Below are 27,835 nucleotides of genomic sequence, written 5' to 3'. Positions count from 1 at the left end.
ATTTCACTGTATGAATGTAGTATCATGTGATTAACCAGTCCCCTTATTGATGGAGATTTCAGCTACTTGTTCATTCTCTTAGTGCTGCTGTGAACCACTCCGATTGTCTTTGCACACGTGCCTGTGGGTATTTCCAGGGTGCATTCCTAGGGGAGGTATTGCAGGTTGAAAGAATGGGACCATTTTTAATTTTGAGAGATTAGGCCAAATTTTGAGTCAGGTTTATTTTTTTTTAATGAAGGGACAACCCCAGGGAATGTGAGCCACGAGACTTCTGAGGATGGACCAAGAATGAAAGGCACTCTTTAGGAAAAGGGAGAGCTTGGGGGAGGTGGAGAGCGTGATGCGATGGTGCAGGAAAAGAAAAACATGGCAAACTCGGAGGAAAATTAACAAAGGGGAGGATGCGGGGTGGTCCCTGTGGCCCTTCAGGATATAAAGCACCACTATTATTTTAAGATGACTCTGCCAATCCTTTGATGCCTCACTTCTACTCCTAATTAACTAGAATGTTAACCCCTTCAAGCGAAAGAATTAACGCTTTGTATCCTAATTGGGCAGAATGTTAACTCCTAAGTGAATTGAGGGTTAACTGACAAGTGAGCGAATTAACATATTATGTCCTAATTGAGTAAAATGTTAATCTGCCAGGTTACAAAATTATGTCCATGAAACTTTAATCACTCCTTCTTTTATTTTTATAGAGCAGAGAAGAGGAAAAGGACCTTTTTCCCAGAAACATGGATTTGGCGGTGTCTCAACATCAGGTACAGTAGGACTTTCCTTCGATGTCCTTGTGGGCTGACTTTGAGGCACTCACACAAGGCTAGATTGTTCCCCGTGCGTTTGCCTGCAGATCTGACACCCACATCTGAGTAAGACGTTGGGCATCCTTTTCTAACATATAAAACCCAAAGCCATGAAGTCAGCCCTGAATCCTGCTGCAGCCTTGGACATCCGCTCATGAAATATGAAATGCAGGGGCTTCGTGCCTCTTATGACTCCCTCTTGGGGTAACTCTATCCTCTCTGTTTGCATAACGAGCTCATTAAAACGATTACAGTTCCCTGGAACATGAACTTGACCCCACCCACCCCCTCCTCACTCCTCAGGGAATTTAGACTCCTGCCCGCCAAACAAGCTGCTTTTCTCAGCACATTTCCTTTCCACATTTTTCCCCCGTTTAGTTCTTCTTGAAGCAGCAGTGCCCTGCCAAATTTCTGCCGGATGCAATTGGCTTTTTCCTTTCGATGCTCAGTGTGAGAACACCCAATGGCACTAAGTAGAAAGTAGTTGTAGCCTGCCCTGGGAAAACAGTGAAGCGTGAAAATTCAGACTCCCAGGGCCAGTGGGGGGGTGGGCACTTCCGAGCGAGTGCTCCCTTCTAGGCACGAGGTGCCACAAGGCACATGGCACATGCTCCGCACAGAACTGGGCACACCACTGGGGGTTTCTCAGGCTGCTTTTGTGGATGTGTGTGTCCCCGTTATGGGAAGGCTTAACTCCTGGTCAGCATAGACCCAGATTATTGCATTTTGCGTTGGGACCCCAGGTTTAAGATGGGCTGTCTGGCCATCATTATTCAAATGCATCTGCTTTCTGGGTGCTTGGCGATGTTTTTGGTGCCAGGAATGGCATCTTGAACGAAGTGGGCAGAGTCCCCTGACTCATGGAATTTACGATTTATGCCCCAGGAGACTTCACGCTTCAGTAGGGTCGATGTTCTCATGGTGAGCTGGGCACGGGGCTTGGGAGGCAGAAGAGGAACCCTTTGGGGAAGCCTGAGAGGCTCTCAGGGCAGACAGAGGCCAAGCTGAGTCCCACAAGATGGATAAACAAGAACGGCGGTGTTCAGATGGAAGGACCAGCACGGGCAAGAGCTGGGGGGCGGGAGAGGCTGGCAGATTCCACAAGGTTGGAGGGAGGTAGGAAAGGCCCAGAGGAAGGTGCAGGGAATGTGAAGGCTGTGTAGGCTGTGGTGGGGAGGCGTAGAGAGCCACAGAGGGTTACAACCAGGGATTCGGGGTTTGAGATTTGGAATGTTCCCTGCCCCTCTGTCGGCTGTTACTGTATGAAGCCATGACAGTTCTGCCAGATGGGAAGAGGCCGAGCTTGAGTTATTGGGGTGACAGCATGTGACCCTCACAGAGGGGTTGACAGATGCCGCAGGTCTCGCAGGGCCTGATGGGCAGTGGAGTCATGCTATAGCCTGAGAGGTCTGGCTGCCCGGCGAGGGCCCCCTGGGGCAGGCTCAGGGAAACAGGCCTGGCAGACAGGCGAGGAGCAGCCTGCTTCCCTGCCGGGCCAGGGGCTTTAATTTTTGGGCTTCTCCCCAGTCGTGGGCTTTATTTTCCAGCAAGCATTCTTGAACCAAAAGCTAAGACAGACTTCAAAAGGATATCCTGGAAACACAAAGGAGACAGCAAAGTTTGTCCTCAGAGCCACCCTGGAGTGGCCAACATGCCATTGACGAGGGTGGGGAAAATCTGGCATGTTTCTTGAGCAGTGCTGTCAGATGTGTAATTCAAGGTTCCCAGTGCTGCGTCAGAAAGGATAAAAAGAAACTGGAGTTCATTTGAATCATATATATTATATTTATCCAAAATATTGTTGTTTTGTCATGTAATCACTTTAAAAATTATCGATGGACTTTCTGTCTGTCTTTTCCTTTTTTACGAGGGTGGTACTGCCTGCATCAGTTTCCTGGGCCACCCTAACAAATGGCCACAAACTAGGGGACTAGAAACAACAGAAATGTATTCTCTCACAGTTCTGGAGACCAGGAGTCTGAGATCAGGGTGTTGCCAAGGCCGCGCTCCCCTCAGAGGCTCTAGGGGAGGGTCCTTCATTGTCTCTTCCAGCTTCTGGGGGCCCCAGACATTCCTTGGCTTGTGGCAGCATCACCCCAATCTCTGCCTCTGTCTTCACATGGTCTTCTTCTCTCTTCTTATAAGGACACCTGTCATTAGATTAGGGGCCACCCTACTCCAGTGTGACCTTAGCCTAACTAGTTACATCTGCAGAGACCCTGTTTTCAGGGTTTCCAAATAATGCCGCATTCACAGGTACCAGGGGTCAGGACGTGGGCATACCTTTCTGGGGGACACAAGCATGCCTTAAGTGACTGGTTCTCTCGATTCAGCATCTTTCTTCCCTAAACTGGGCGGTGCACTCACTGCCAAAGTTTGTACCTCTGAACCTGTGTTTTGTGGGTCTTGTGTCCACAGTTGCCCTGAGAGAGCAGTTCATGTTTCTGATCATAGCGAGTCAAGGCGGAGGGACGGCTTTCTGCTGTCACACTTTGTGGCGCCTTAAATGCTTACTTCCAAACTGCAGGGGCACCTTCCTGGGCCCTGAGGCTATGTGACTGGAGTCATCTGTTCCCCTCCCCCTGGCCTCTGGGGCATGGCACTGGAGAAGGGCCCACGGGTTGTCCGTCTTTCTGCAGTGACCCGTCCGGCGAGGAGACACTCCACTTGCAGGTCCCTGACTCCATCACCAGCTGGGTGGCTGAGGCTGTGGGTCTGTCTACCACATGGGGCCTGGGCATCGCTGAGCCCACTTTGCTGAAGACCTTCAAACCCTTCTTCGTGGACTTCACGCTGCCCCGCCACGTGGTGCGCGGGGAGCAGGCCAAGATCCCACTCAGCATCTATAACTACATGGGCATCTGTGCTGAGGTACCAAGCCCCCACCCCAACAGCCTTTCCTGGTGGTGGAGGCCACATCTATGATGCCAGGAGGTGGGAGGGTCGGGTCATCCTGGGGGAGCCTTGCGGGCAGCATATGTGTTACTGATGAAGCAGAGGCAGGATGGGGTCAGCTTCTAATTCACCAGCCATCTAAGCTTGGCAGGGCTGGGGCGGGCATGTGCGCATGGCGGGGTTGGGGGGTGACAGACATGATGGAACCACCATCCTTGACTTTTGTACCCCTGGCACGAGGGTACAAGTATCATATGTAATGGCATGGAACAGGGGCTGGCACACTTTTTCTGTAATGGACCAGACAGTAAAAACCCCTGGTGTTTCTTTGGCTTTGGCAGCAACCCCCATCTCTGCCTCTGTCTTCACGTGGCTTCTTATCTCTGTGCGTCTCATCATCTTCCCTCCGTGAATGTCTATGTCCGAATTTCCTCTTATAAGGAACGACCTCAGTCATTGGATTAAGGTCTGCCCTAAGACCTCGTCATGACTTGATGATGACGTCTGCACAGACCCTATTTCCAAATAAGATCACATTCACAGATTCTGGGGACTAGGTCCTCAACATGTCTTTTAGGGGAATGTAGTTTAGCCTGTAACAACTCCCCTGGGAAGGTGGGCTTGAGGTTGACCTTGGAAGCTGGGAGAATTTCAGACCCTGGTGATGAGGCAGGACAACAGGTGAGATAGAGGGACCTGTGAGGACCAAGATCAGGTGCGGGCACAACGGGGAAGGCATTTGGGTGGGGCCTGTGCACTGGTGTGGCTTGAGGAGACCAGGGGCTCCCATCTTCCCTGACCTTTATCATCTTCGAGCCCCATCTCAGCCTGGCTGGTGGGTGGGAGGAAGGGAGGGTAGAAGGGGTCCCCATGGTTAGGGACAGCCATCAGGGGCAGGGCTTGTAAGCTGAGGCTTTAGGCAGAGGGGTGAGTGGGGCACAGGATCAGGAGTCCAGCTAGGAGCGAGCCTGCTCTCTGAAGGTTGGCCCACAGCTCTGGCTGCGGGTCTCAGCCTCGCCCTGGCTAGCTGGGGACATGGCTGTCCTTCTCCCGGCCCTGCCCAAGTGCTGGCTCATTTCACACCAAGGGCAGAAGATGTGAGCTGTGGCCCCATACCAGAGACACTGCAGAAACCAAGAGATTTCACCACACGCATGCGCACAGACGCACACACACACACACACACACACACACACACGCAAAACAGATTCCTGGTTTTTCTTGAAAAATGAAGACATCGGGCCAGGGAGGGAGTTGTTGGAATTTGTGACCTGAAGGGGGCACCTAGACTGGTGGAAGTCTAGGGGGTTGTGTCAACACATCTGGGCTTCACTGCTCCCAGAAGACCCTCTGGGCTTTAGCTTGGCATTTCCAATTACCAGCTCAATTTCCCAATCCATAAACTGGGCGTGAGAGCTCAACCTGGCCCTTCTCACCGCCCCAGGCTCAGTGTTTTATTCAGTTCTTTTTCTTTAGCTCCTAGCAAGGCGCCTACACCCACTAGGTCCTTCAGATATACTGGTTGGATAAATGGCTGTGGAACAAAGAGCCTGTTCTAGATTGGGGGGCATAAACGTGTGTACATAGAGACTAGTGTGTACAGTGCCAGGCATGCACACGTGTGTAGAGTGCCAGGCTTGCATACATGCACATGAGTATACACACAGACACAACACACACATGCACACATATGCACGCACATGCACACCCACAGAGCTCTATGATGCCGTGGACTCGGTGGTTGGAGGGTCGGAGGAAGTGCTCTGGGGGGCCTGCTGGTGGAGTGGTCCCTCCCAGCCCATGCTCCAGTGGGGACATGGAGAGGCTGCCCTTGAACTGGTCTTGGTCCCGAAGGGTAACTGGACCTGTGTCATTTGGGGGGCTGAGGGAAGAAGAGAACTCTCAGCAGGACAATGATGAGTATTGGTTCTGATTGAAACTGGAAAGGGGGCCTCCCACGGAGGGCATGGCTTTTGGAGGGGGCTGACAGGCTGGTGGTGGATTCTGGGTGGTGGGATGTGCTGGGAGGCCTCAGATTCCAGGCACCATGAGTACATGCCACCTTCTGCAGGTGTACGTGAAGATCTCGGTGCCCAAGGGCATCCGGTTTGTCGGGCATCCTGGCAAACGCCATCTGACCAAGAAGATGTGCCTGGCCCCCGGGGAGACCAAGCCCACCTGGGTGGTTCTGTCTTTCAGCGACCTGGGGCTCAGCAACATCACAGGTGAGGGCCTGGTGCTTCTCTGGGCACCTACCCTCCAGGTCACCAAGGGGCCCAGGCTCTGACCATAGGCACAGGCAAGGGGTAGGTGGAGCAGCAGGTGAGGTCAGGAGAGAGACAGGACAGCAGTTGGGGAAGCAGGCCAGAGGGAATAGTGTGGAGGTAGGGGGAGATGGCCTCTGGGGGTGGAGCCTGAGGCCTTACCTGGGGAGAGCCAGGCTCTTAAGATGCCAAACCAATGCAAACACAGATGCATCACAAACATGCACACACAAATACTAGTATACCCATGCACACATATGCACGCACATGTAAATACATGCACGTGCATGCATGCATGCATGCATACATGCACACACCATGCAAATACGTACATGCACAACCATGTACGTGCATACTAACATGAGCACACAAATGCATGAACAAACATGCACCTGCTGCTTGCACATACACATGCATATGCACATATGCACACCTGGTACGAAGGTGGGGGACAGGACAGCTCTGTGTTCTGAGAGCAGTACTGAGGATTCACATCTCTGCAGCCAAAGCCCTAGCTTATGGAGAAATAAGCTGCTGCCGGGATGGGAAGTCCATCAAACACCCGGAGGAGAATTACACTGACAGGAGGGTCCCCATCGGGAGGGACCACATCAGGCGCAGCGTGATGGTTGAGGTAAGTGCACACCCTCGTTCGGAGTGCTTTGCCAGGGCCTGATTCCCTGAGAGCCCAATTCCCTGAGAGCCCAGCCTGAGCATCCGGTCCCTTCCTGAGCCAGGGCCAGGGCAGATCCCATGGTCCCTCTGGGGCTCGGGGAAGGTGAGCGGACTGCCTCGCCATAGGATTGCGGCATCCAGCTCCTCTCCACAGCACAGAGCCAGCTGTGGCAAAGTGGCCTGGGACTCGCTAGAGCTGCAGGGAAGTGTGGCTCCAACTTACCATGTAATGGTAATAAAAGAAGTATTGAAAGATGAGAGCCCCATGGGGGCTGTGCTGGTCACACCAAATTCTCGAGAGGCATATTGGGTGTAATTCCAGGTGCTCCCTTTTAAGAGAACAAGCTGCTGCCTTCTATTCTTTGGGGAAGATCTGTGGAAGGGGCAGAAACAGGAGCATGGATGGAAGAGACAGGAGACAGGGGTTGTATGGGACAGACAGTGGGACAGAGAGCCCATCCTTGGCAGACCCAGGCATCCCCTTCTCGGTGTTCGAGGACATCAGATGGGGCATCAGGTCCTTGCAGCCTTTGTGTCATCGTGTTCTCTGCCCAGAGGGAGAAGCTGGGCTGGGAACTGAAACAAATGGGGTAGCCAGGGGGGCGGGCGGGGATGAGAGGAGCATGACAAGTCCAAGAGCGGTCGATGAATTCCTTTAACCAGAGGAAGGAGGAGGGAGCCTCCGTTTCCTCACCTGGGCCTGGGAGATGGATAGCCCAGCCTTCTGTGCACCTGCAATGTTGGCATCACCCCGCAGGGTCCAGAATCAGAGCCACTGCCATGGGAGGGCGACTGCCCCCCTGCGCTGACTGCCCGCCAACACTCAGTTCTCCCTGTTTCTCCGTTTCAGCCCGAAGGAGACCCCCACACGTACACCTACAGTGCTTTCTTCTGTCCCAATGGTGAGTCCCCGGGCCCACCCTTCCGAGGACTTCAGCCCTTTCCCCTGCACTATTGCAGCTCTTCCGCTGCCAAGTAGACACCCACAGTCCCTGGGGGCTGAGGACCCAGTAGCAGAGAACTGAGATGTCCTGTCTGGGGACAACCATAGCCAGAGTGGGGGCCGGGCATCCGTTATGCAGGAAGTGAGTGAACGAGATTGTAGATTGCAGGTGTCAAAGAGAAAAGAGACGGCAGTCAGGAGGAGGGTGGCGTCCTTGAACTCAGGGCCCTAGGGTGAGGAGCGCAGCATCCTGGGAAGGGAGATCTTAGAGTGACGTCAAGGGCACGAAGGAGACCCAGAACACTGGCGTAGCAGAGGAGGACATGGGAAATTAATGGGCTCCAGAGGGTGTGGGATCTGGGGTCCACCTCAATCCCTCTGAAATTGACATACCTGCACATGATCCATGAACAGGAAATAGGTACAGAGAGTGCCCAGTGAGCGAAGTGGCCAGAGAAGGGCCATCCACGCCTCTGCCTTAGTGGGGTCGGGGAAATGCTGGGTGAAACATGACGTGAGCGTGGATTGCCTATGGGAGGTGCTGTCCCTTCCTCATCTAGGTCTTGCCTTAGGAGCAGTCCAGCTTGGAGCTTGGGCCAAGCTGGGCACCTGGCTGTCATCCAGGGGCCTTTGCCAGGAGGCAGAGCGTAGGATCTGGAGTCCCTGGGTGATGTCCACCCCTCAGGTTAACCACCTCCCCATTGCCAAGGCATTCAACATGAATATATATTCTGCATACTAGTCCTTTAATCAGATAAACCATTTTACAAAGACATTCTGTGGCTTGTCTTCATTCTCTTGATAGTGTCTTTCAAAGACAGAAGTTGTTTATTTTGATTGATGTTCAGTTTTTCCTTTTGTGGATTACTTTTTTGTTGATTTGTCTAAGAAATCTTTGCCAAATCCTATGTTTTCTTCTTGAAGTTCTACAGTTTCAGGTTTTACTTTTATAAAGTGGCTATGTCCCATCTTGGGTTAATTTTCGGAGACCATGCCAGGGATGAATCAAAGTTCATTTTTCTGCATAGCCAGTTGTTCAGCACCATTTCTCGAAAAGGTTTTCCTTTCTCTATGGAATCATCTCTGCAGCTGTGTTGAAAGTCAGTTGTTCGTACCTGCGTGGGTCCATTTGGGTACTCCCCGTTCTTTTCCATTGGGCACTTATCTATGTTGACACCAAAACTACACTGTCGTGATTTCTGTAGGTTTCGAGTAAATCTCAGTGTCAGATGGGGTGAGTCCTCGAACTTGGTTCTTCTTTATTTTTGCCTCTTCTAGGTCTTTTCTGCTTCCATATAAATTCTGGAATCAGCTTTGTAGTTTCTCCAAAGACCCCGCTAGGATTTTGATTGGGATTGCATGGCATCTGTTAACCACTCGGGGGATAATTAACATCATGGCCACATTGTCTTCTGACGCATGGACATGGTCTAGCTCTCCACTGAGTTGGGTCTTCTTTAGTTTCAGCAGCGTTTCACAGTTTCCAGTACACAGGTGGTGTGCATCTTTTATAGTATTTATTCCTGTGAGCATTTTTTCTTTGTTGTGCTATTGGCAAAGCTGTCATTAAGCCAGCAGTCATGCTTCCTGCAGCTGCTGGCCCAGCCACAGTGAGACATGTCCCCCGTGGTCCCCATTTTCTAGGTGCCCCCACAATACCCTCTCTCCTTCCCTCTGTCCAGAGAGAGTCCATATCTCCACACCCAACAAGTATGAGTTCCAGTATGTGCAGCGGCCACAGCACCTCACCCGTTTCGACATGGCTGTGCGAGCCCACAATGACGCCCGTGTGGCCTTGTCCCCCGGGCCCCAGGACACGGCGGGCATGATCGAGATCGTCCTGGGGGGACACCAGAACACCAGGTCCTGGATCTCTACCAGCAAGATGGGTGAGCCTGTGGCCAGCTCGCACACGGCCAAGATCCTCTCCTGGGATGAGTTCAGAACATTCTGGATCAGCTGGCGTGGCGGGCGTATCCAGGCATGGCTGGGCTGGCCGGGGTGGACATGGGAACCTCGTGGTCCTCTGACATTTGCTGCTTTCTGCTGTGTCCGGGTCTGATGGGGGGAACAGGCAGGAGGGAGAGTAAATATAGGGGACCATCTCAAGTCGCTCACAGTCTTCGTGGAGTTTCTTACAAAAAGAACGTGGCAGAGAGCTGTGGCAGAGGGAGCGCCTAGGGATCGGGGAGCTGAGGGGTGGTAGGTGGCCAGGGAGAAAGAAAATAGGGGGCTGGGAACACTCTGAGCTAAGAGGAAGGGACATAGAGAAAGAGCAGCTAACAAAGCTTCCTATCGGAAGGACATAACCAAACTGGGTTTTGAAGTATGAATAAGTTCAGCAGGAATAGGCGGTCAGCAGGCAAACCAGAGAGGAGGATGTTCTAGGCAGAGGGAATAGCATGTGCAAAGGCCTAGAGGTTCTAGGGAACCAGGTCACTTTGGAACCCGCAGATGCCATGCTTTTGTCTCTGTTGGCCACTTAATGGATGCGGTGACATCTAGTTTCTCCCACCATGGCCCTTTATCCTGTGTCACTGCAGCCTGAGTGCCACTGCATGCTTCCTTCCAGCGCCCAGCAGCCTTGGCTTCTTTTTCCAGGTTGGCTACGGTCCAGAGCCATCCAACAAGTCTGTCATCATGGCCTGGACCCTCCCCAGGGCACCAGAGGTTCAGTTCATTGGCTTCTCCACTGGCTGGGGCTCCATGGGCGAGTTTCGCATCTGGAGGAAGATGGAGGTAGACGAGAGCTACAGTGAGGCCTTCACCCTGGGGGTCCCACACGGCGCCATCCCCGGGTCTGAGCGGGCAACTGCTTCCATCATAGGTGTGTCTGCCCCACAGCCTGGCTTGGGGAGGATGGGGGCAAGAGCCCAAGTGCAAGGTAGCCATTCCAGGCTCAGTCTCACACTGGGCTTTGCTGCGGACCTGTGCCCCTGGGGCCTCCAGCCACACACCTACTTACCTGATAAGCAGCTTCTAGTGCCTTCTCTGTGCCGGGCTCTGGGGCAGGCCCAGAAATGACCCCAATCCCGCCCTTGAGGGGCTCCTAGTCTGGCCAAGAAGGCAGGTCTATACCTACCCAGTACAAGCCCTGTGTAGGGTAACCCCAAGGGCCAGGTGATAAACTCTGGGGGCAGTGGGTTTGGGGCAATGTAAAAAGACAACCAAAAGGCCAGGTGAGGTACAGGGTGGGGAGCGGGGGTCCTGGGGGTCTTGGTAAGAGAGGCGGACATCCAGAACATTTTCCGAGTAGGGGTAAGAGACTGACCAGGGGTCTCTAGGGATTGTCTCCCGTGGCCTGGGCATGGGAGTGGCAAGTGAGGACTGCGTGATCATCCAACGGTGGAAGTTGGGAGACGGGGAGAGGCCAGAAGGGTCAGGCAGACCTGAATGACGGGGTCTCAGGTGTCTCTGACATCAGAGGGTAAAAGCCCTGGGACTCGGGCAGGTTGGTGGTTATGGCCGGATCAGAATATGCTGGAGTTTACAATTTCTGAAGCATGAGGTCAAGTCAGAAGTGGCTGAGGGAGCGAGTGGCCCAGATGGAGGTGAGGGATGTAGGGGAGGAGGTACATGGGCAGAGATGGCGGAGATGAAGCCTGAGACCTGTATGCCGGTGGGGCAGAAGGGTGGAGAAGAAGCTGGGAAACCCAGAGGAGGGTGACGAGAAAGTAGCCAGGCAGGCCCTGATGCAGGAGGAGGCCCCAGGAGCAGCGACAGCCTCAGTGGGGCAGGAGGAAAGGCCACGGAAGGAAAGGAGGTGCGATCAGGGAATAGTGGGGGTTCTGGAGGACTCGTCAGCAGTTTTCGGGGTAGAGAGGCCAAGAAGAGGAAAAGTGCTGAAGGGATGAGAACAGAGGAGACCAGAAATAAAAGAAAAAAAAAAACTTTAAAATGCGCCTACAGTACCACACGTGTATGAAAACTTTTATTAAAAATCAAAATACTCGTGGTTAAAGAGAAAATCACATTTTGTATTACAAGTTAAAAATATATTTAGAATGATTTAGAATATGGTGGCTATATTGATATGTTTACATTTGTGAGATGCAGCCAAAGTCATACTTAGAGGGGAATTCATGGCCTTGAATGCACCTGTTTTAAAAGCTAGAAAGAAAAAAAAAAGCATTCAACATAATGGAAAGGCAGAGAAAAGACACCTGAGTTAAAACTAAGGGACACGAGAGGAGATGTGTAGGAGGTGGCCACCAGAGCTGAGAGACCAGGTAGGCTGAGTGGATAGGGGGTGCAGTTCAGTTTCAAAGGGCAGCACTAACAGTCAGAGGTGGGGGTGGCTGGTGTTAGGCCACGAGCAGGCTCCCACCGCTGGGGAAAGTGGTCCCTAGGATAACCAGGGCACCCGGCAAGGCCTGCTTCCAGCCTGGCCCTCTTTTCCTTCCTGCCAGGAGACGTCATGGGGCCAACGCTGAACCACCTCGGCAACCTCTTGCGGCTGCCCTTTGGCTGTGGAGAGCAAAACATGATCCACTTTGCGCCCAACGTCTTTGTCTTGAAGTATCTTCAGAAAACCCGGCAGCTCAGCCCCGATGTGGAGAGGGAGACCACCGATTACCTGGTACAAGGTATTGGGGGAACTGCCTGGGTGGAGGGTGTGGAGAGGAAGGCAGCCATGACCAGGCTGGGGGCAGCCCACACACCAGGCGTGGCAGGGGGGGAGGAAGAAAAACAAAGTGGCCACTCCAGGTGGCCCGATCTGTCACTGTCAGCAGGAGCCTGGCATCTGCACCTGTGAGGACAAGGCTCTGAATGCCGATAATCAGCCATAGGGAAAGGAACAGCATCTTTTAAAAATGTAGATTTTTTAAACAATAAGAGCAATATAGTAACATTATAAAAAACATTTAGAAAAAAGAAAAATTCCCTTTGACGCCCCTGTTGGAGTCGGCTCCGGGTTTACTCCCTCGCCCTCAGCGGCTCCAATTAGCTCTGCTGCTCTCGGTGCCCTATACCGTGGCATGCGCGGTGTGTCCCCACCCCACGCTCTGTAAGACTCACCCACTAGGCTGAGGGAATCTGTGGTCCTTTCGCCCCCGCTGCTGTGAGACAGTCGCCGTGTCTGTGCACGGCCACGGGAGCAGGTTCCAGTTCAGGACGTTTAGAACGGCGCTGTTGTGAACCACAACCGCTGTTGTGGGCTAGATGATGACCTGTCTGAATATCGCTGGAGTGGAATGGCTGGGTCTCAGGACGTGTTGGTTCATAATCACTTTCAGGGCTCATGCGGCCCATGCCCCCTGCTGCCCTCACACTAAAAAACACCCAGCATGGAGGCCCCGGGGGCTGCCTGACTGACCTCTCCGCCTCCGGCCCGCTTGTTCCCCTGCTCTGGCCACCCTGGCACCTTCTGTTCTCCGAGCATACCAAGCCCTGGCTCCAGTGGTTAGAGCAGCCCCCACCCCCCGGGGACAGAGGGCGTTGCTTTAAGATGGTGCATTTCGCTAACCACCAGGCAGGACTGAGGGCCGGTGTTTGACCCAGAGTCACAGAGGGGGGTCATCAGGAAAACAGAGGTTTCAGCCACTCCTGATGTTTTCAAGGACTCCAGATGTGGTATGGGGGCAGTTTCAAGGACCCCAGATGTGGTATGGGGCGGTTTCAAGGACCCTAGATGTAGCGTGGGACAGTTTCAAGGATTCCAGATGTGGATACGGTGGCATCGTTTGGGGGTCCCAGGGTAGGACGTTGGCTGGCTCAGGCTAGACCATTCAGGAGGGTGCTGTTCCCTCTGCTTGCCTCACAGGCTACCAGCGGCAGCTGACCTACAAACACCAGGATGGTTCCTACAGTGCTTTTGGTGAACGGGATGCATCAGGAAGCATGTGGTGAGTCCCCACTCCTGGCACTGCCACAGAGGCTCCCCGGCCTGCAGCCACGGCCTCATGTCCAGCACAGCGAGGCCAGGACTCTCAGGGCCTGATTCCCAGGGTGAAAAGGAGCCTGCCTGGGAAATAGGGGCAGCGTGGTGCCAGCCCCAGGGTTCGGAGGGATGAGTGCAGGAGGCTCGCCGGCCCTGGATGTGGCGGGAGTGGTGGCGACAGGTGCTCTTGTTGCCACAGCACCGGGAACTGAGCCTCTGCTCTCCGGCCCCTCGGGAGCACGTCCTGGGCACTCTGGGCCTCCTCAGAGCCCACTGGACCTGGAAGTGGGGGTGACTCTGAGCAGGAAGGGTTGGGCTGAGGCAGGCCAGACCGCTGTCTTGAGGCCTGGGTCGGGGTGTATGGGAGTAGTGTCCTGGAGCCTAGTTTCCCTTGCAAAGCAGCTCCCTCTGATTTTGGGGGTGACCAAGGCAGGGAGAGTCCAGTAGGGGACAGGGTCCACCTGGATTTTTTTCCCTTGGGTCCTCGGACCACGGCAGTTTGTGGCATCATCATGGATTTGGAGCTTACGGAGACTATGGGGCACCCCCAGTTATCCCCAGGGGGCCTCCCTCTCCCAGAGTACCAACCTGATGGCACCTGCAGCAGCTGTGAGCATGGAGACTGTTCTGCCTTAAACCAACGGTGTCCACTGCACAGCCACAGTGCCAGGGGAATGGGGACACGCCTGGCTGAGCTCTGCAGTGTTCAGTGTCACTTGCTTGTCTCCAGAGGGGTTCAGGTATGGTGACCTGCCCAGCCTCCCATCCCCCAGCAGCCCGTCCACTGTCCCAGTTCTAGTCCCAAGGTCCTGCCTTGCTGACAGCCCTTGATGCAAGGCCACAGTCATGCCCTGGCAAGCAGAGGCCCCCTTTCACCCTGGGGACGGCCAAAGCCACTGATTCACTCTCTGAAAGCTGGCCAAGCCCCAGCAGCCCCCAGGGGCCTGTGCTGGACAGGATTAGCGTGTATCCTCCCTTTGTGGACATGCACACACAGTGCGAACAAGACCAGTTCCACCCTAGTGGCGGAGGAGTAACACCCAGAAGTTTTCGCTCCCCTCCTCCCTTGGCAAAAGTCCCTGTAGGACAAGGGTGCAGGAAGCATAGGCGGTGGCAGCAGCATCCACCCTGGAGGTGGGGAAACCCGGGCTCTGCCTCGTGAACCGTGTGGCCTTAGACCAGATCCCAACCTCTCTGAGCAGGATCTAAGAAGCAGTGGGGATAGGAGTATGGACGTGCTCAGTGCCGTGCTCGGTACCCACAGGGACAGACACCCTGTTAGTGCCTCTCTCTAATAACTTGGGAGGATCCAGCGCTGATCTGTTATTGATGGGTTTCTGTACATCCAATGTTCATTCATTTATTCATTTGTTCGTTCGTTCGTTCGTTCATTCGTTCAACGAGTGCTGCTTTGTGCCAGGCCCCGTTCTTAGTCTTACATTTGATGAACCAATATTACTATGTAATTATTAACTAAGGTCCACAGTTTACATTTGGGTTCACTCTTGGTGTTGTACATTCTGTGGGTTTGGACAATGTACACTGTCACGGATCCACCATTACAGTATCATATACAGTACTTTCACGGCCCTAAAAATCCCCTGTGCTCCGCCCTCCACCCCTGGCAACTACGGACTGATCTTTTGACTGTCTCCATGGTTTTGCCTTTTCCAGGACGTCATAGAGTTGGAATAGACAGACAGTCTGCCCTTTTCAGACTGGCTTCTTCCGCTTGGCAGTTCCTCCATGTCGTATCATGGCTTGATAGTTCATGTTTTTATGTTCCATTATAAGGTCGTACCAGTTTATTTATCCCTATTTGTGTTTTAAGAATGGAAAAGAGAACCATGTAGCAGAATGCGGGAATGTCACAGTTCCCAGCACGTGGGCAGCTGAGTTCCATCTTTGCCCCAGTCCCAGCCACTTACACAGGGTTGGAATCCCTCTGGCTGCTACGTGCAAAGCAAGCCATGGGGCAGGGTAGGCCTGGGAGACAGGAGCCAGGGGGTGTCCTGATGCTGAGAATGGGCAGCAGTGACACAGAAGCAAGGCTGTGGGAGTTGCGGGTCCTGGGGGGCGGTTCTGGGGGCTCCAGAGGCACCTATCCCAGACTGCAGGTGCCCTCTGGGGAGAGAACCCCAGGCTGAGCATTCAGAGACAAGTGGTACCTCATCCTGTGAAGGAGGGAGAGGGAACATGATACATCCAGGGCTTGGATGGAGTAACTGAAGCAAGCAACAGAAAACTGTCTGAAAAGCAATTCTGAATGTCAGTTCACACCGCAGTGCTGGGCAGGCAGGCTTTGGGCTGGCTGGTCTGGCAGCCCCACAATGCATCAGGGGCCCTGGCTTTTCCCTTTACTCCCTATGGACTCCTTAGGGAGTAAAGGGTGGCTGCTTCCCTTGTGGTGGCAAATGGCTGCAGCTGCTCTCAGCATCATCTCATTCCAAAGCCATGAGCAGGCCTGGGGACTGGAATGCCCATAACTATGGCTGGCTAGGGCCACAGAGGGGTGCAAGCATCCAAGGCACCTGGCTGCCAGTTCCCAAGCAAGACCTGGGATCTCTCAGCAAGACTGGGGATCTTTCGGGGGAAGCTTGTGGAGGGGCAAAAAGGAAAGTCTCCTACACCTGGCAGGGGGAGGTGGGACTGGACCAGATCATAGAAAGGCTGAGAGTGCCAGGCAAGGAACAGACCTGGGTACCGGTGGGCTGGGAGGATCCAGACAGGTAAACTGCTCCATCATCGGGCTAGCTAGGTGCTCACATACTTCCATCAAGTGCTTTCAACAGCCCTGCGAGGGCAGACTGGACCCTCCCATCTTATAGATGAGGAAGCGGAGGCTTGGGGCAATGCAGGGAGCATACCACAATCCCTCTGGGGGCACATTGCAGGGGACCTGTTCTGCAACCTCCTGTCCCCTCCTGATCCTGTTTCAGGCTCACAGCCTTTGTCTTGAAGTCCTTCGCCCAGGCACGCAGCTTCATCTTTATTGACCCACGAGAACTGGCGGCCGCCAAGGGCTGGATTATCCGGCAACAGCGGGCGGACGGCTCCTTCCCGGCCGTGGGCAGGATTCTGAACAAGGACATCCAGGTTAACAGCCTCTCCGGCTGCTTCTTGGTCCTCCTTCCGTGCCTTGGCCCCACCCCGCCTGCTCCTGGTGCTGCTGGGGGCTGTGTGGTGGGGGCCGTCCCCTCTGGCTCCAGGTGAAGCCTGAGCATCCTCTTCCAGGGCGGGATCCATGGCACAGTCCCACTGACAGCCTACGTGGTGGCTGCACTCCTGGAGATGGGCACGGCCTCAGAGGTGAGCACAGAGGGGCCCGGGAGATCTGGCTGGAGGAATAAGTGTGTGGGTTCCCCTACAGGCCTTGTGTGGGCCAGGCCTAGGGTCTGGGTCACCGGCTGTTGTCATTCCTGGCACGTGACCTGGGAGGCATGTGGCACATCTCAACACCGCGCCTTTGCGGCAGTTCCACGCTGTGATCTGATCTAAAGATGGAAAGCTTTGGGAGAAGCTTCTTTCTGCGATCTTAAAGCAGAGTCACCTTAATTCCTTGGCTCCACCGGTGCCCACAGGAACACCATTGCTCAGTTGCTAAACTTATTAATGTTTCTAATCACCCATTTTTCCATGTAACCATTATTATTGGGCAGCTTCCCTGAACTAGCCCATCACTACACGGTGGACTGTGTTTCTGTCCTCCACCTTGGGGTGGGGCCGAGCATGATCAGGGTTGGTGGACTTCCTGAAGGAGGCAACAGCTGAGCTGAGGCCTGAAGGACGAGGAGTGCCTGAGCAGTATGACTTAGAAGCCAGCTTGGTGATAAAGTGGGGTGGAGTGGGGGGCCGGGGCTCTGCCTGTTTTTCCCAGAGCTTCTCTGGGTTGATCTGCTATGCTCAGACTTTGTTTGGGAAAAGTTGGTGCCAACATAAAAGAAAGGGGATGGGGATTTGAAAACCGGGGCTGCAGGTGATGGGAGCCCCAGAAGGATGCAAAGCGAGGGGCTGCAGGCTGTCCAGCGCTCTCCCAGGCATGCCGGGGAATCTGCAGGTGGGTGGTGGGTGGTGGGCAGGGCAGGGTAGTTCCCAGGGCTCCACCTCCCACCCACTCCACAGGAAGAGGCGGCTGCCATTGCCAGAGCCCAGCACTTCCTGGAGTCCAGCGTGGCCCTGGTCTCGGACCCCTACATCAGTGCCCTGACCGCCTACGCACTGACCCTGCTCCGTAGCCCCGTGTTCCCCGCAGCCCTGCGAAAGCTCCGCAGCCTGGCCATCACTCAGGGTAGGTGGCCCCGTCTGCCACCCTAGCAGCCACAGTGCCGGGCCCGCCCACTGTGGGCCCCAGGAAGCAGCTTATGAGCACATGCATAGAGTAAGGAGACATCTTTTGCTCGCTTTATTTTATTATATTATTTATTATTGCACCTCCTAGTGGCTTCATTTAATGATGTGGTTTAAGCCAGAGTGTCACTTTCTTCCCCTGTGAAATAGGGGATACTGACCTCGCCCAACAGAGAGGACAGTGCTCAGGGATTCCCGGCAGAGGCTCCTCCAGGCTTCCCGGAAACCATCCGCTACAGGCTGCTGGGAGGCAGGGGAGGACTGTGGCTGGCCTCCACCTCGCCCCCATCACTGAGCGAGCTTCAGAAAGCTTTTCCATCTTCAGGGTGTCAGAATCCTCAGCTACAAAATGACCCCACTGTGTTCAGAGAGCCCCAGTCGCTAAGCTATGACTTCTCTGAGTGCACCCAAACTGAGTCCCCTCCTACCAGCCCCTGGCCTTGCCCACCCCCCATATTCCCAGCAGCTGGATTAAGGCTGAGTTTCCATCCAGCTTTTCTGATTAAGACATCACCTGAAGAGTTGGGGAAAAAAAAAAGGAATATTCTGAAACCAACCACCTGGAGGATGGTGTCTATTCGGGACTAAATGCTCAGGACAGGAAGTGGGGGTGGCTGGTTTCTAGCTGGCTTTGAGGGCCTTTTACAGCTCCCATGAGCTCAGAATCCTTGGCGCCTTTGCAAGTGGGGAGTGACTTCATGGGCACTAAGCGGGGACACCTGGAGACACATCACAGCTTAGCCAGGAGGGAGGCCATTGATTAGAGAGGTTTGCCAGGGATGCAGGAGGGTCTGGGCTGTCACACAGTTGCAGATCTGAGACAGAGTCCCAGGGCCTTTCCAGTCCCAGCCATCTCCTGGTACCCTTCTCCCACTGGGGTCCAGTCTTGGGGTCTCTTCTTGAGACCGTATGCACTGATGCCCACCGTGGGATGACAGGCTGAGCATGGAGTGGAGTGTGGCCTCTGACCTGTCCTGGCCTTACAGATGGAGTCACCCACTGGAGCCTGACGGGTTCCCGGGATGGGGACAAGGATGCCTTCCTGAGCTTCAGTGATGGGGTCTCTCAGGCAGGTACTGCTTGCCCCTCCCCTGCTGCCTGCTTTGGGAGCTGGGTTTTGGGTCCTGGCCTTGAAAGGGCCTCAGCTGCCTCTTTCGTTGCAGTGGCCTCAGCCGAGATAGAAATGACCGCCTACGCTCTGCTGACCTACACACTCCTGGGCGACGTGGCCACTGCCCTGCCTGTGGTGAAGTGGCTGTCCCAGCAGCGGAACGCACTTGGGGGCTTCTCTTCCACTCAGGTGAGCCAGGCAGGGCCAGAGGGAGTGGCTTGGGTCTGGGAGGGGCCACTATGATCCAGGCTCTGGGCCACCAGTGTTTCAAGTCCTAGGAAGGCCCCTTGTCTGCAGCCCCTGGGGACAGGAAGTCTAAGAGAAGGCCTGAGGGACAGTTGTATTTGGCTCTGGGACAGGGAGCCAGCCCTGCCTCCGGGGAGATGCCTACCCACTGTCTAGGTAGGGCCCCAGGTCCAAGGGTGCCTGCATCGGGTCAGCTCTCCATTCCAGCCTCATAGGTCCCTGGCCTCTAGAGAGAATCCGTGGTGCCCTTGACATGGGCCAGATCTCCTAAAACAGGGACAGAGGGACCACTGGCCAGCCCGGTCCTGGGGCTGAGAGCAGCCTCCCTTCTGTCCCCAGGACACCTGCGTAGCTCTGCAGGCCTTGGCAGAGTATGCCATCTTGTCCTACGCTGGCGGTGTCAACCTCACCGTCTCCCTGGCCTCCACCAACCTGGACTACCAGGAGACCTTCGAGCTGCACAGGGCCAACCAGAGGGTTCTGCAGACAGCGGCGGTGTGTGTTCCCAGGGCTGGGGGTGGGGGACAGCTGCCTGCCTGTCCACGTGTGTCTGTGGGAGAATCACGGCGTCTTCTCTCCCCAGATCCCCAGCCTCCCTACGGGGCTGTTTGTGAGCGCCAAGGGTGAAGGCTGCTGCCTGATGCAGGTGAGGCTGCAGGGAGAGCAGACACAGTGGCATCTGGAAACTAGGACCCCGGGAGGGGCCGGTCAGGGCTCCAAGCTCAGCATTGGATCAGGCTGTGTGGGGTGCATGTGTGTGAATGAGAGGCCCCAGGGCAGACTATCAGCTTCCAATATTCAGCCCACCCTGCCCAAGGCAGGGCCCAAGGCAGGTGACCACATGTTCCCTTGGGCATGAGATTCCCCCAGGAAGATCTATTTGACTGGCCTAGGCTTGGCCCTCACCATAGCCCCTTCATCACTGGGTCCTAGGGTTTAGCTGAGCTCTGGGCTGGAGCAGACTGGCCTCATGGGCTCTGGCTAATAGGGAAAGGGCAAGTCTGCCTGGAGACCCTCGCAGCCTCAGCCTTCCCATCTCTGAAATGGGAGTTCAGACAGCACAGTGGATAGGAAGGAGGGCCCTGGAGGTAGACAGACCTGGGCTTGAGATGCATAAAAATGGGATAATGGTTGGATATATACCTGCTTCGGCTGTTTCTAGGCTAAATAGAATAGTAGTTCTTGGAACTGTCACTGATGTCACTGTCACCATCAGTGGGCTGTCCCCCACCTTCCCCTACTCTGACTCTCCCTCCTCCACCTGGAGGGCCCCTAAGCCTCGGTCCTCCCACATCCCCCAGATTGACGTCACTTACAACGTGCCAGACCCGGTGGCCAAGCCGGCCTTCCAGCTGCTCATGAGTCTCCGGGAGCCTGAGGCTGAGCAGCCCCAGCCCCCAGCCCCAGCCTCCTCGGCAGATGATGATGACCCAGCGGCTGACCAGCATCGCCAAGACTACCAGGTGACCCTGGAGGTGTGCACCAGGTAAGGCCATCTGCCCTGTGCTTAGGGGGTGGTGTTTTGTTTTGGTCCCAGTCTATCATCAGTAGTGAAATACAGCAGCTGTGAATTCTTGGGGCGCTCACCTGGGCCCAGCCACTTGCGGCCAGCCCCACGGACATTTCACTGACAGGCTGCACAGGCTCCACCAGCTCTTGAGGGTCTTGTGATCGTAGGATGCATCTCAGCCACAGCCGTCAGGGAACAAAAATCAAGGTTTATTACTGACAGGTCCTGGAGGGTACACAGCATGCCTGGGGCCACACAACGAAGTCGTGGGAAGAGAGAAAGAAAAAGCACACCCCTGGGGTTCTGCCTTTATTGGAGTCCAAGGTTGGGGTATCTAGGGTTAACATGAGTGGGAACTAGGGTGTGAGAAGGGAGAATCAGGGTCATTCAAGCAGTCAGTTAATAGGTCACCCAGGGCTTTCTGAAAGGGGACCTCCATGGTTGAGGGCAGCCTGGCTCCTTATCTAGAAGCTATGTCATTCAGCTGGCAAAAGTTCATTTGAGACCAATGTCTTTGAAATAGATGCCTCCACAATCAAAAGTTTAATGTCAGGCATTTACATCACAATAAAAAAGCTTAATGTTAGTGACATGACAGATGGTTTTTGACATGAGTGAAGAGAATGAACCTTCTGAATGGATGCAGCACTCCCCAGTGACAGTGGGGCAGGCTGGCCAGTAGGGTGGCTGTTTGTGGCCCCTGAATGATGAACCAGCTCCAGACTCTTGGTTTCTTGAGGGTGACCGCAGGACTGGGCCACAGTGGGTCCTCAGGGAGGCATGTGCAGCTGCCCATGAAGATGGTTGTTGCCATGGTGATGGTTTGGGGACCATCTGGGCCACCTGACTGTTATCCTTGCAGTGGAGGTCTTCAGCAGACTTCCTTGTTTGCCACAGCAGCCACAGCCCTTCTAGGCACCTGCCCCGACCTTGACCCTCAGTCTGCTGTCAATTCAATAGGGCAGGGGAGCAGGAAACAGCTGGACTGGCCCCAACTATCTGGCCCCATCACGACTGCTGGGGACACCTTTTTTCTTCCCTCATATATGTTAAAAAAACCTCACTGTGTGCCATCCAGATATGGGCTCACTCAGGCCTCACCCTGCAGGAAGTCTGCCCCGCAGCTTTGGCCACCCCAGAGTCTTCAGGTTCCTCTCTGAATGTCAGCTTTCCTCCAGCACCCAGCACAGGGGAGGGCCTGGCATGTAGCAAGCCCAAGAGGCCAAATACCACACTCTGTGTTACAGATGGGGACACTGAGGGATGACACTGGAGAATGACTGGGTTTCCTTAGTCACCTAGTCTCCCATGCTGGAGGCACAGCATGGAGTTAGGGACAAAACATGGCCCAGAACCCGCAGCAAGGCCCTCTCCTTATGGCCTTAGTGTCTCAGCTGTGAAATGGGCTGACTGATGACTCAGCAAACCACATGTGTGCAGATGGCCTGCCAGCCAGGCCCAGGGCAGGATGTCAGCTGTGTGGGGGTTGTGGGGCAGAGGGGTCATGAATTCCACCATAGGGCTTGAGTTCAAGGACTGGCTCTCCTCTCATTGGAAGGTGGCTGCATGCAGGGTCCTCCAACATGGCTGTCCTGGAGGTGCCCCTGCTGTCGGGCTTCCGCGTGGACATGGAGAGCCTGGAGCAGGTGAGGCAGCGCCAACAGTCAGGAGCCAGGCGGGCTTCTCTGGCTGGCAGTCCATCTCAGATTGCAAATTCCCAGCCCTTCATAAAATGAGTCGGTTGTTTTTTTCTTTTCTGGGCAAATTTGGTGTTTTTGAGTCAGCCACCTGCGGAGGGGTGGGTGGGATAGGGTGGAGGCTCTCAGACAGGTGAGTCTCCCACTGGGCCACCTGACTGTTATCCTTGCTGTGGAGGTCTTCAGCAGACTTCCTTCAAGACAGACCCATTTTATGTCCCCTTTTGTGGGGGGCGGTGCACAAAGTGGGAGGCTGTCTTGCCTGGTCCCGAGGAGGTATACAGTGTGGGGAGGGCGAAGCAGGATAGTGGGGCCTGTCCTGGGGTGGGGATGATCAGGGAGGCTGGGCTAGGCATCAGGGGAAGCAGGTGACCAGCATAGAGGCTCTGGGGCAAGAGAAGGGTATTGTGTCAAAAAAATGAAAAAAGGTGGGCTGGGGGAGTGGTGGTCACATGGTGCAGGTGAGGCAGGAACAGGTGACAGGGAGGCCTGGCCTGGGCTGGGGCTGGATCTGGATCAGAGGAGGCTGCAGGGAAGGGCAGGGAGGCGGGTGCTTAGAATGGGAGTAACCAGCCTTAGGTGACTTATTCTGGGCTGGGAGGCCAGCAGGACCTGAGGACAGCTGATGGCCATCCCCTGGACTCATGCAATGGGGACTTGTTGATGACAATGGGCAAAACTCTCAGCTTCTGGGGCCTCAGCTTCCTTGGGCCTGCCTCCCACTGACCAGTGTGGGCCCCACAGACATCGGGTGGGAAGGGGGAGGAAGCACTGGGGCCAGAGAAGCCAGCAGACCCTGACCTCTCTGGCTTCCTCGCCAGCTGCTCCTTGACCAGCACGTGGAGCTGAAGAGGTATGAGGTGGCTGGACGCAGAGTTCTCTTCTACTTTGATGAGGTACTGCTGGCCGGGGGCGGTGGGCAGAGACCTCCCCAGAACCCAGATTAGTGAGGGCACAGCTGTCATGACCCAGTATGATTCCTCCAACTATCTCATACCATGAAAAAAAAAAAAAGAAAAACCTGGGAAAGTCAATCCAGGCAGAGCTGGTATGGCTGATGGCAGGGTGCCTCAGCCAGCTGGTTTTGGTGGGAAAAGTTGGGAGTGGGTGGAATAGTATTCAGGCATAAAAAGGAGTAAAGCACTAAACCTCGAAAACATGCTGAGTGAGAGAGGCCAGATACAAAAATGCACACAATATGTGATCTCATTGATATGCACTGTCCAGAACAGGCAAATCCGTTGAGAAAGAAAGCAGATTGGTGGTTGCCAGGAGATGGGGGTGGGGGGAGTGACTGCTAATGAGGACGAGGTCTCCTTCGGAGTGATGAAAATGTTCTGGAACTAGAGGTGATGGTTACACAACATTGTGAATGTACTAAATGCCAGACACACGGAAGGGCCCCTGCTGCAGGAGTGGGAGCCTTGGAAACCCAGCTGAGATATTTTCCTAGAGGGGAGGGAAGGACCCAAGGAACTGAAATGGGGCCAGGTGTCTGTGTTTCACACCTCCTGGGTACCCTGAAATCAGCCAGTTCTGGGCCCATGCTTTGGGGTGCCGCAGAGCATGGAGGCCAGAGCTCAGGCCCGGGGCCTAGTGGCCTCGGCCAAGCCTGAGCCGCCTGCCGCCCCGCAGGTCCCCAGCCGGTGCCTGACGTGCATAGGGTTCCGCGCGCTCCGCGAGCACGTCGTGGGGAGGACATCCGCACTGCCTGTCTCCGTGTACGACTACTATGAGCCTGGTAGGCCCGCGCTGCCCTCTCGCACCCCAGCTCGGCCCTTCACCCTGTCACCCCGTCACATGGTCACCGGTCCCCCTCCTCCTGCAGCCTTTGAAGCCACACGCTTCTACAACGTCAGCGCGCACAGCCCGCTCGCCCGGGAGCTGTGCGCGGGTCCCGAGTGCAACGAGGTGGAGCGCTCCGCGGCACAGGGCCCGGGTGAGTGCGCGGGGCCACTGCCCCGGCCGCCACCCCGACCCCACCCGCGGGCGTCAGGGAGCGCCTTACGCTCGGAGCTGAGACAGGGCGGGGAAAGGGACTGGCCTGGCGGAGGAGGACCGGTCTCGGTCAAGGGTGCGTTCGGCACGGCGGGGCGGGGCTTAGCGGGGGTGGGGGCGTGCAGGGTAGCAGAGGGAGGCTCAGAAGAGAGCCCTTGCCTCCCCCTCCCCCACAATCCTGAGTGTGTGGAGACTGCGGGGCCCTCCCCGTGATCGCAGAGTAGCTGCCAGGGGCTGAGGGTACCCCCAGGCCCTTTTCTTTGTTTTGCGAACTTACTGAAATGAGTTTAGATTGCTTTTAAATTTAAATTTAAAAAGATTTTTAAAATTTAGTAAGTACTATGGAAATACTTGAAAGAAATTACAGTAGGTCAAGGCTCGGGGCCTCCCCCAAGTGTGGGGAACGGCCGCGGTCCAGTCCCCACACTTGGGTGGGGGTGCTCCCAGACCCTCAGGGACCTGTTCCCGACCCAGGCCCGATGAGAGAGACACAGGCGGGGAAGGGGGAGCGGGGGAGCGATGGGGCGGGGAGGAGGGTGCGGTTCCTTGGGCCCTACCGACTTCGTCTCCTCCGCTAGGCTGGTCTCCTGGCGAGCGGGGCCCTGCGGCCGCCCTGGAAGAGGGAGAGACAATCACACGCTGTGGCTGCGCCCGCGACTGTGGCGCCGGCGGGGATCCGGTGTGCGGCTCCGACGGTGTCGTGTATGCCAGCGCCTGTCTTCTGCAGGAGGCCGCCTGCCGCGGGCGCGAGAGGCTGGAGCCCGCGCCCCTTGGCCGCTGCGCCCTCGGTGAGGACCCACCCGCGCCCGGCCTTGGGGATCCAATCCTCGCCCCCAGGGTGCTTCGCCCCATGTTCTCCATCACACTTTATTCTCTCCATCACATTATCTTCTCTCCATCACCTCGTCCACCGGGTCCTGCATCACCTCTCCTGTTCAATGCCCTTCCCTCTGGTCACCGCCTGGCTGAGCAGCCCCTGCTTTTGTGGTGGTTAAACAAGGCCTCCCTACCCACACTCCTGGTTCCTGCATGCCTGTGTCTCCCCGCTCACACACAAACAACTCTCCTCCCACTGAACTTTTTTCTTCTCCCTACAGCGCCCCTCCCAACTCAAAGTCCCTCACTTCCTCACCCTCCCCCAGGGGGTCTGTGTCTCTCCTCCCGCTCCTGACCCCAGCTCCCTCTGTCTCTCTCCCGTCTCCTCAGCTTCCCCCCTATTTGTGGCCCCTGCAGCTCTCCCCCCAGTCTCCATCTCGCTGTTCCTATGGCTTCCTGTCTTCCCCAATCTCAGTTTCTTGACATCTGCATCTCTTCACATCTCCTTCTCAGTCTTGCTAAGTCTCTCCACACCCCACCCTAATTTTGTGCCTTTCTGAATCTCCTCATCTCTGATCTCGGTGTCCCTTACCCCCTCTCGTGACCTCTCACTTTCTGTCTGTTATTCTGGGCCGTTAATCTACCCCCACTCCTCTGGCCTGGGCTGTCTGCCATTCAAGTCCTCCCCCTCCAGCGCCCTTGACCTACTAAGTCCCTTCTTTCCAGAGCAGCCGACGCCAGCCTCTGCTTACAACTTCAACTATGACCTGGCCCCCCTGGACTCTGGGCACCTGGCAGGGAGCCATGAGGCCTTGGACTTGGAGGGGGAGGCGGAGGACAGGTGAGAGCTGGGCCCATTCCCAACATCCCGCATTTGCCCTGGACCCGGGCTGGGAGTGGGAGTGACAATGGTGGGGTCAGCCTGCAGCTTTCCAGAATGAACCGGGGTATCCCGTCTCTCCCACCCAAGTCCACCCAACACACATCAGAGAACAGCCCGTATGTGCAGGGTGAAGCTGAGTGACCCCAGGACAGACCCCTGCCGGGGACCCACTGGACTAAGGACCACCGTTAAAGAAAAGATTATTCATCAAGCAGGGAGGACTTTATTCAGGGTGGGGAGGTATCGAGATAAGTAGAAGGAGTCTTGCAGTGGGAAGAGAGATTGGACCCAATTCCAAATAGAAGAGGAAGTGGTGGATTATAACTAAGGAGTGGAGTAGGGGGGTCAGTGGATAGAAAATTACTAAGAGGAAACATCAGGGGTAAGGGGGACTCTGGCTGAGCACCCAATGGGATTCTTGCTGAAGGTAGGCCAGATGGTCAGACATCACCCCCTGGGGGACAGAGAGGGAGGAGGAACCCGATTAGATATGGAGGGTGGGGATTCTGGCTAAACCGACTTAGCAGAGTTCTTGCTACAACTGGACGATGCTGAGATGAACATGGAAGTCCAAAACTGGAGGGAGACCTAGTTGAAAAAGAGCCCAGGGGTTAAGTCAATGAGAGAATCTTTGTCACCTTAAGAGAGTGGTCAGACCAGAGAGCCCTGTGAGGTGAGGCTGGGAGGGGGCTTCTGGACAGACTTTCTGGAGAAAGTCAGCCTTTCAGGTATAAGTTACAGCAAACTCCCCTCAAGAGGTTTAAGCAGTGGGTCGATTTATCAGCTCAGGTATGTGTCCGGTCCTTGGGGCTGACTATACCGTCAGGCCTCATGCTCTGTCCTCTGAGGCCCGACTTCCTTGACAAGGGTATTATCCACCCCATGTTGGTGGCAAAGGCTGGTCCTCATCCCCACTCAGAAAACCCAGCAGGAACACTTTTCCATCAGCACCCACCAAAGCCCCAGAGCTTCAGGGCTGTGCCATTTAGCACCAGGCACTGGGTTTAGTCCACATGCATTCACTATAATTATTGATTATATTAGTCAATATTACAGGGTTGGGTTTGGGACTACTGTTGCGATATTTTTATTTTATCCCCTCTGTTCTTCTTGTCATACCCTCTTTTGAGTTAATTGAATATTTTTTTAGAATTCCATTTAATTCAGCATTGTAGACTTATTTATCTTAGTGGTAGCTCTGCGGATCACTGTCCTTAAACTTTTCAGTCTACTTGGCGTGAATATTGTACCACTTCGCCAAAAAAGGTATCACCTTTGAAGCCTCGTGTCTCCATTTTTTGTCATCACCCATCCCTCATGCTGTCCCTGTCATGTGTACAGCTTTACACTCTCCCGAGTGTTGCCAGCTCTCTCCACTGCCTTCCTAGGGGTCTGCTTCTGTTTTCCTTTTGAAGGGGGGATTTTTATTAAACTTCTAAATTTGAGATCATCATAGGTTCACAGATAGTTGTAAGAAATAACAGAGATCTCAGTCTCCACCCAGTGGTGACATCTCGCAGAGCGAGAGCGCGATGTGACGTCGGGATAGTAACACTGATGCAAGCCGCCTGTCTCACCACTCCCCGTGTCACCGCTTTCGCACGCACTTGTTTGCAATTGGGTCTGCAGTTTTTCCTCACCTGTAGATTTGTGTCATCGTGACCCCAGTCAGGACGCAGAACAGCCTGTCACTTCAGGGATCCCCCCACCTCCACTCCACAGCCGCTCATCTCTCCTCCCTGTGTAATTGTCATCGCAGG

General features: G+C 55.0%; 1 protein-coding gene across 1 annotated transcript in view; it reads left to right on the top strand.

Moving 5' to 3' along the window:
• CPAMD8 (C3 and PZP like, alpha-2-macroglobulin domain containing 8) overlaps positions 1–27,835 on the top strand; it is a 66,867-nt gene that overhangs the window by 36,819 nt on the left and 2,213 nt on the right. Inside the window, 23 exon segments of the mRNA XM_015586310.1 lie at positions 705–767; positions 3,449–3,680; positions 5,776–5,929; positions 6,472–6,602; positions 7,494–7,545; positions 9,269–9,567; positions 10,188–10,413; positions 11,996–12,172; positions 13,351–13,432; positions 16,407–16,563; positions 16,702–16,776; positions 17,590–17,755; positions 18,801–18,887; positions 18,978–19,114; positions 19,511–19,666; positions 19,755–19,817; positions 20,473–20,657; positions 22,240–22,327; positions 23,200–23,274; positions 24,014–24,119; positions 24,207–24,317; positions 24,955–25,164; positions 25,919–26,033. Coding sequence (XP_015441796.1) covers positions 705–767; positions 3,449–3,680; positions 5,776–5,929; positions 6,472–6,602; positions 7,494–7,545; positions 9,269–9,567; positions 10,188–10,413; positions 11,996–12,172; positions 13,351–13,432; positions 16,407–16,563; positions 16,702–16,776; positions 17,590–17,755; positions 18,801–18,887; positions 18,978–19,114; positions 19,511–19,666; positions 19,755–19,817; positions 20,473–20,657; positions 22,240–22,327; positions 23,200–23,274; positions 24,014–24,119; positions 24,207–24,317; positions 24,955–25,164; positions 25,919–26,033 — 3,147 coding nt within the window.

The sequence above is a fragment of the Pteropus alecto genome, unplaced genomic scaffold, assembly GCF_000325575.1.
Source record: "Pteropus alecto unplaced genomic scaffold, ASM32557v1 scaffold160, whole genome shotgun sequence".
Classification (NCBI taxonomy): domain Eukaryota; kingdom Metazoa; phylum Chordata; class Mammalia; order Chiroptera; family Pteropodidae; genus Pteropus; species Pteropus alecto.
This window is presented reverse-complemented; position numbering and strand designations above follow the sequence as displayed.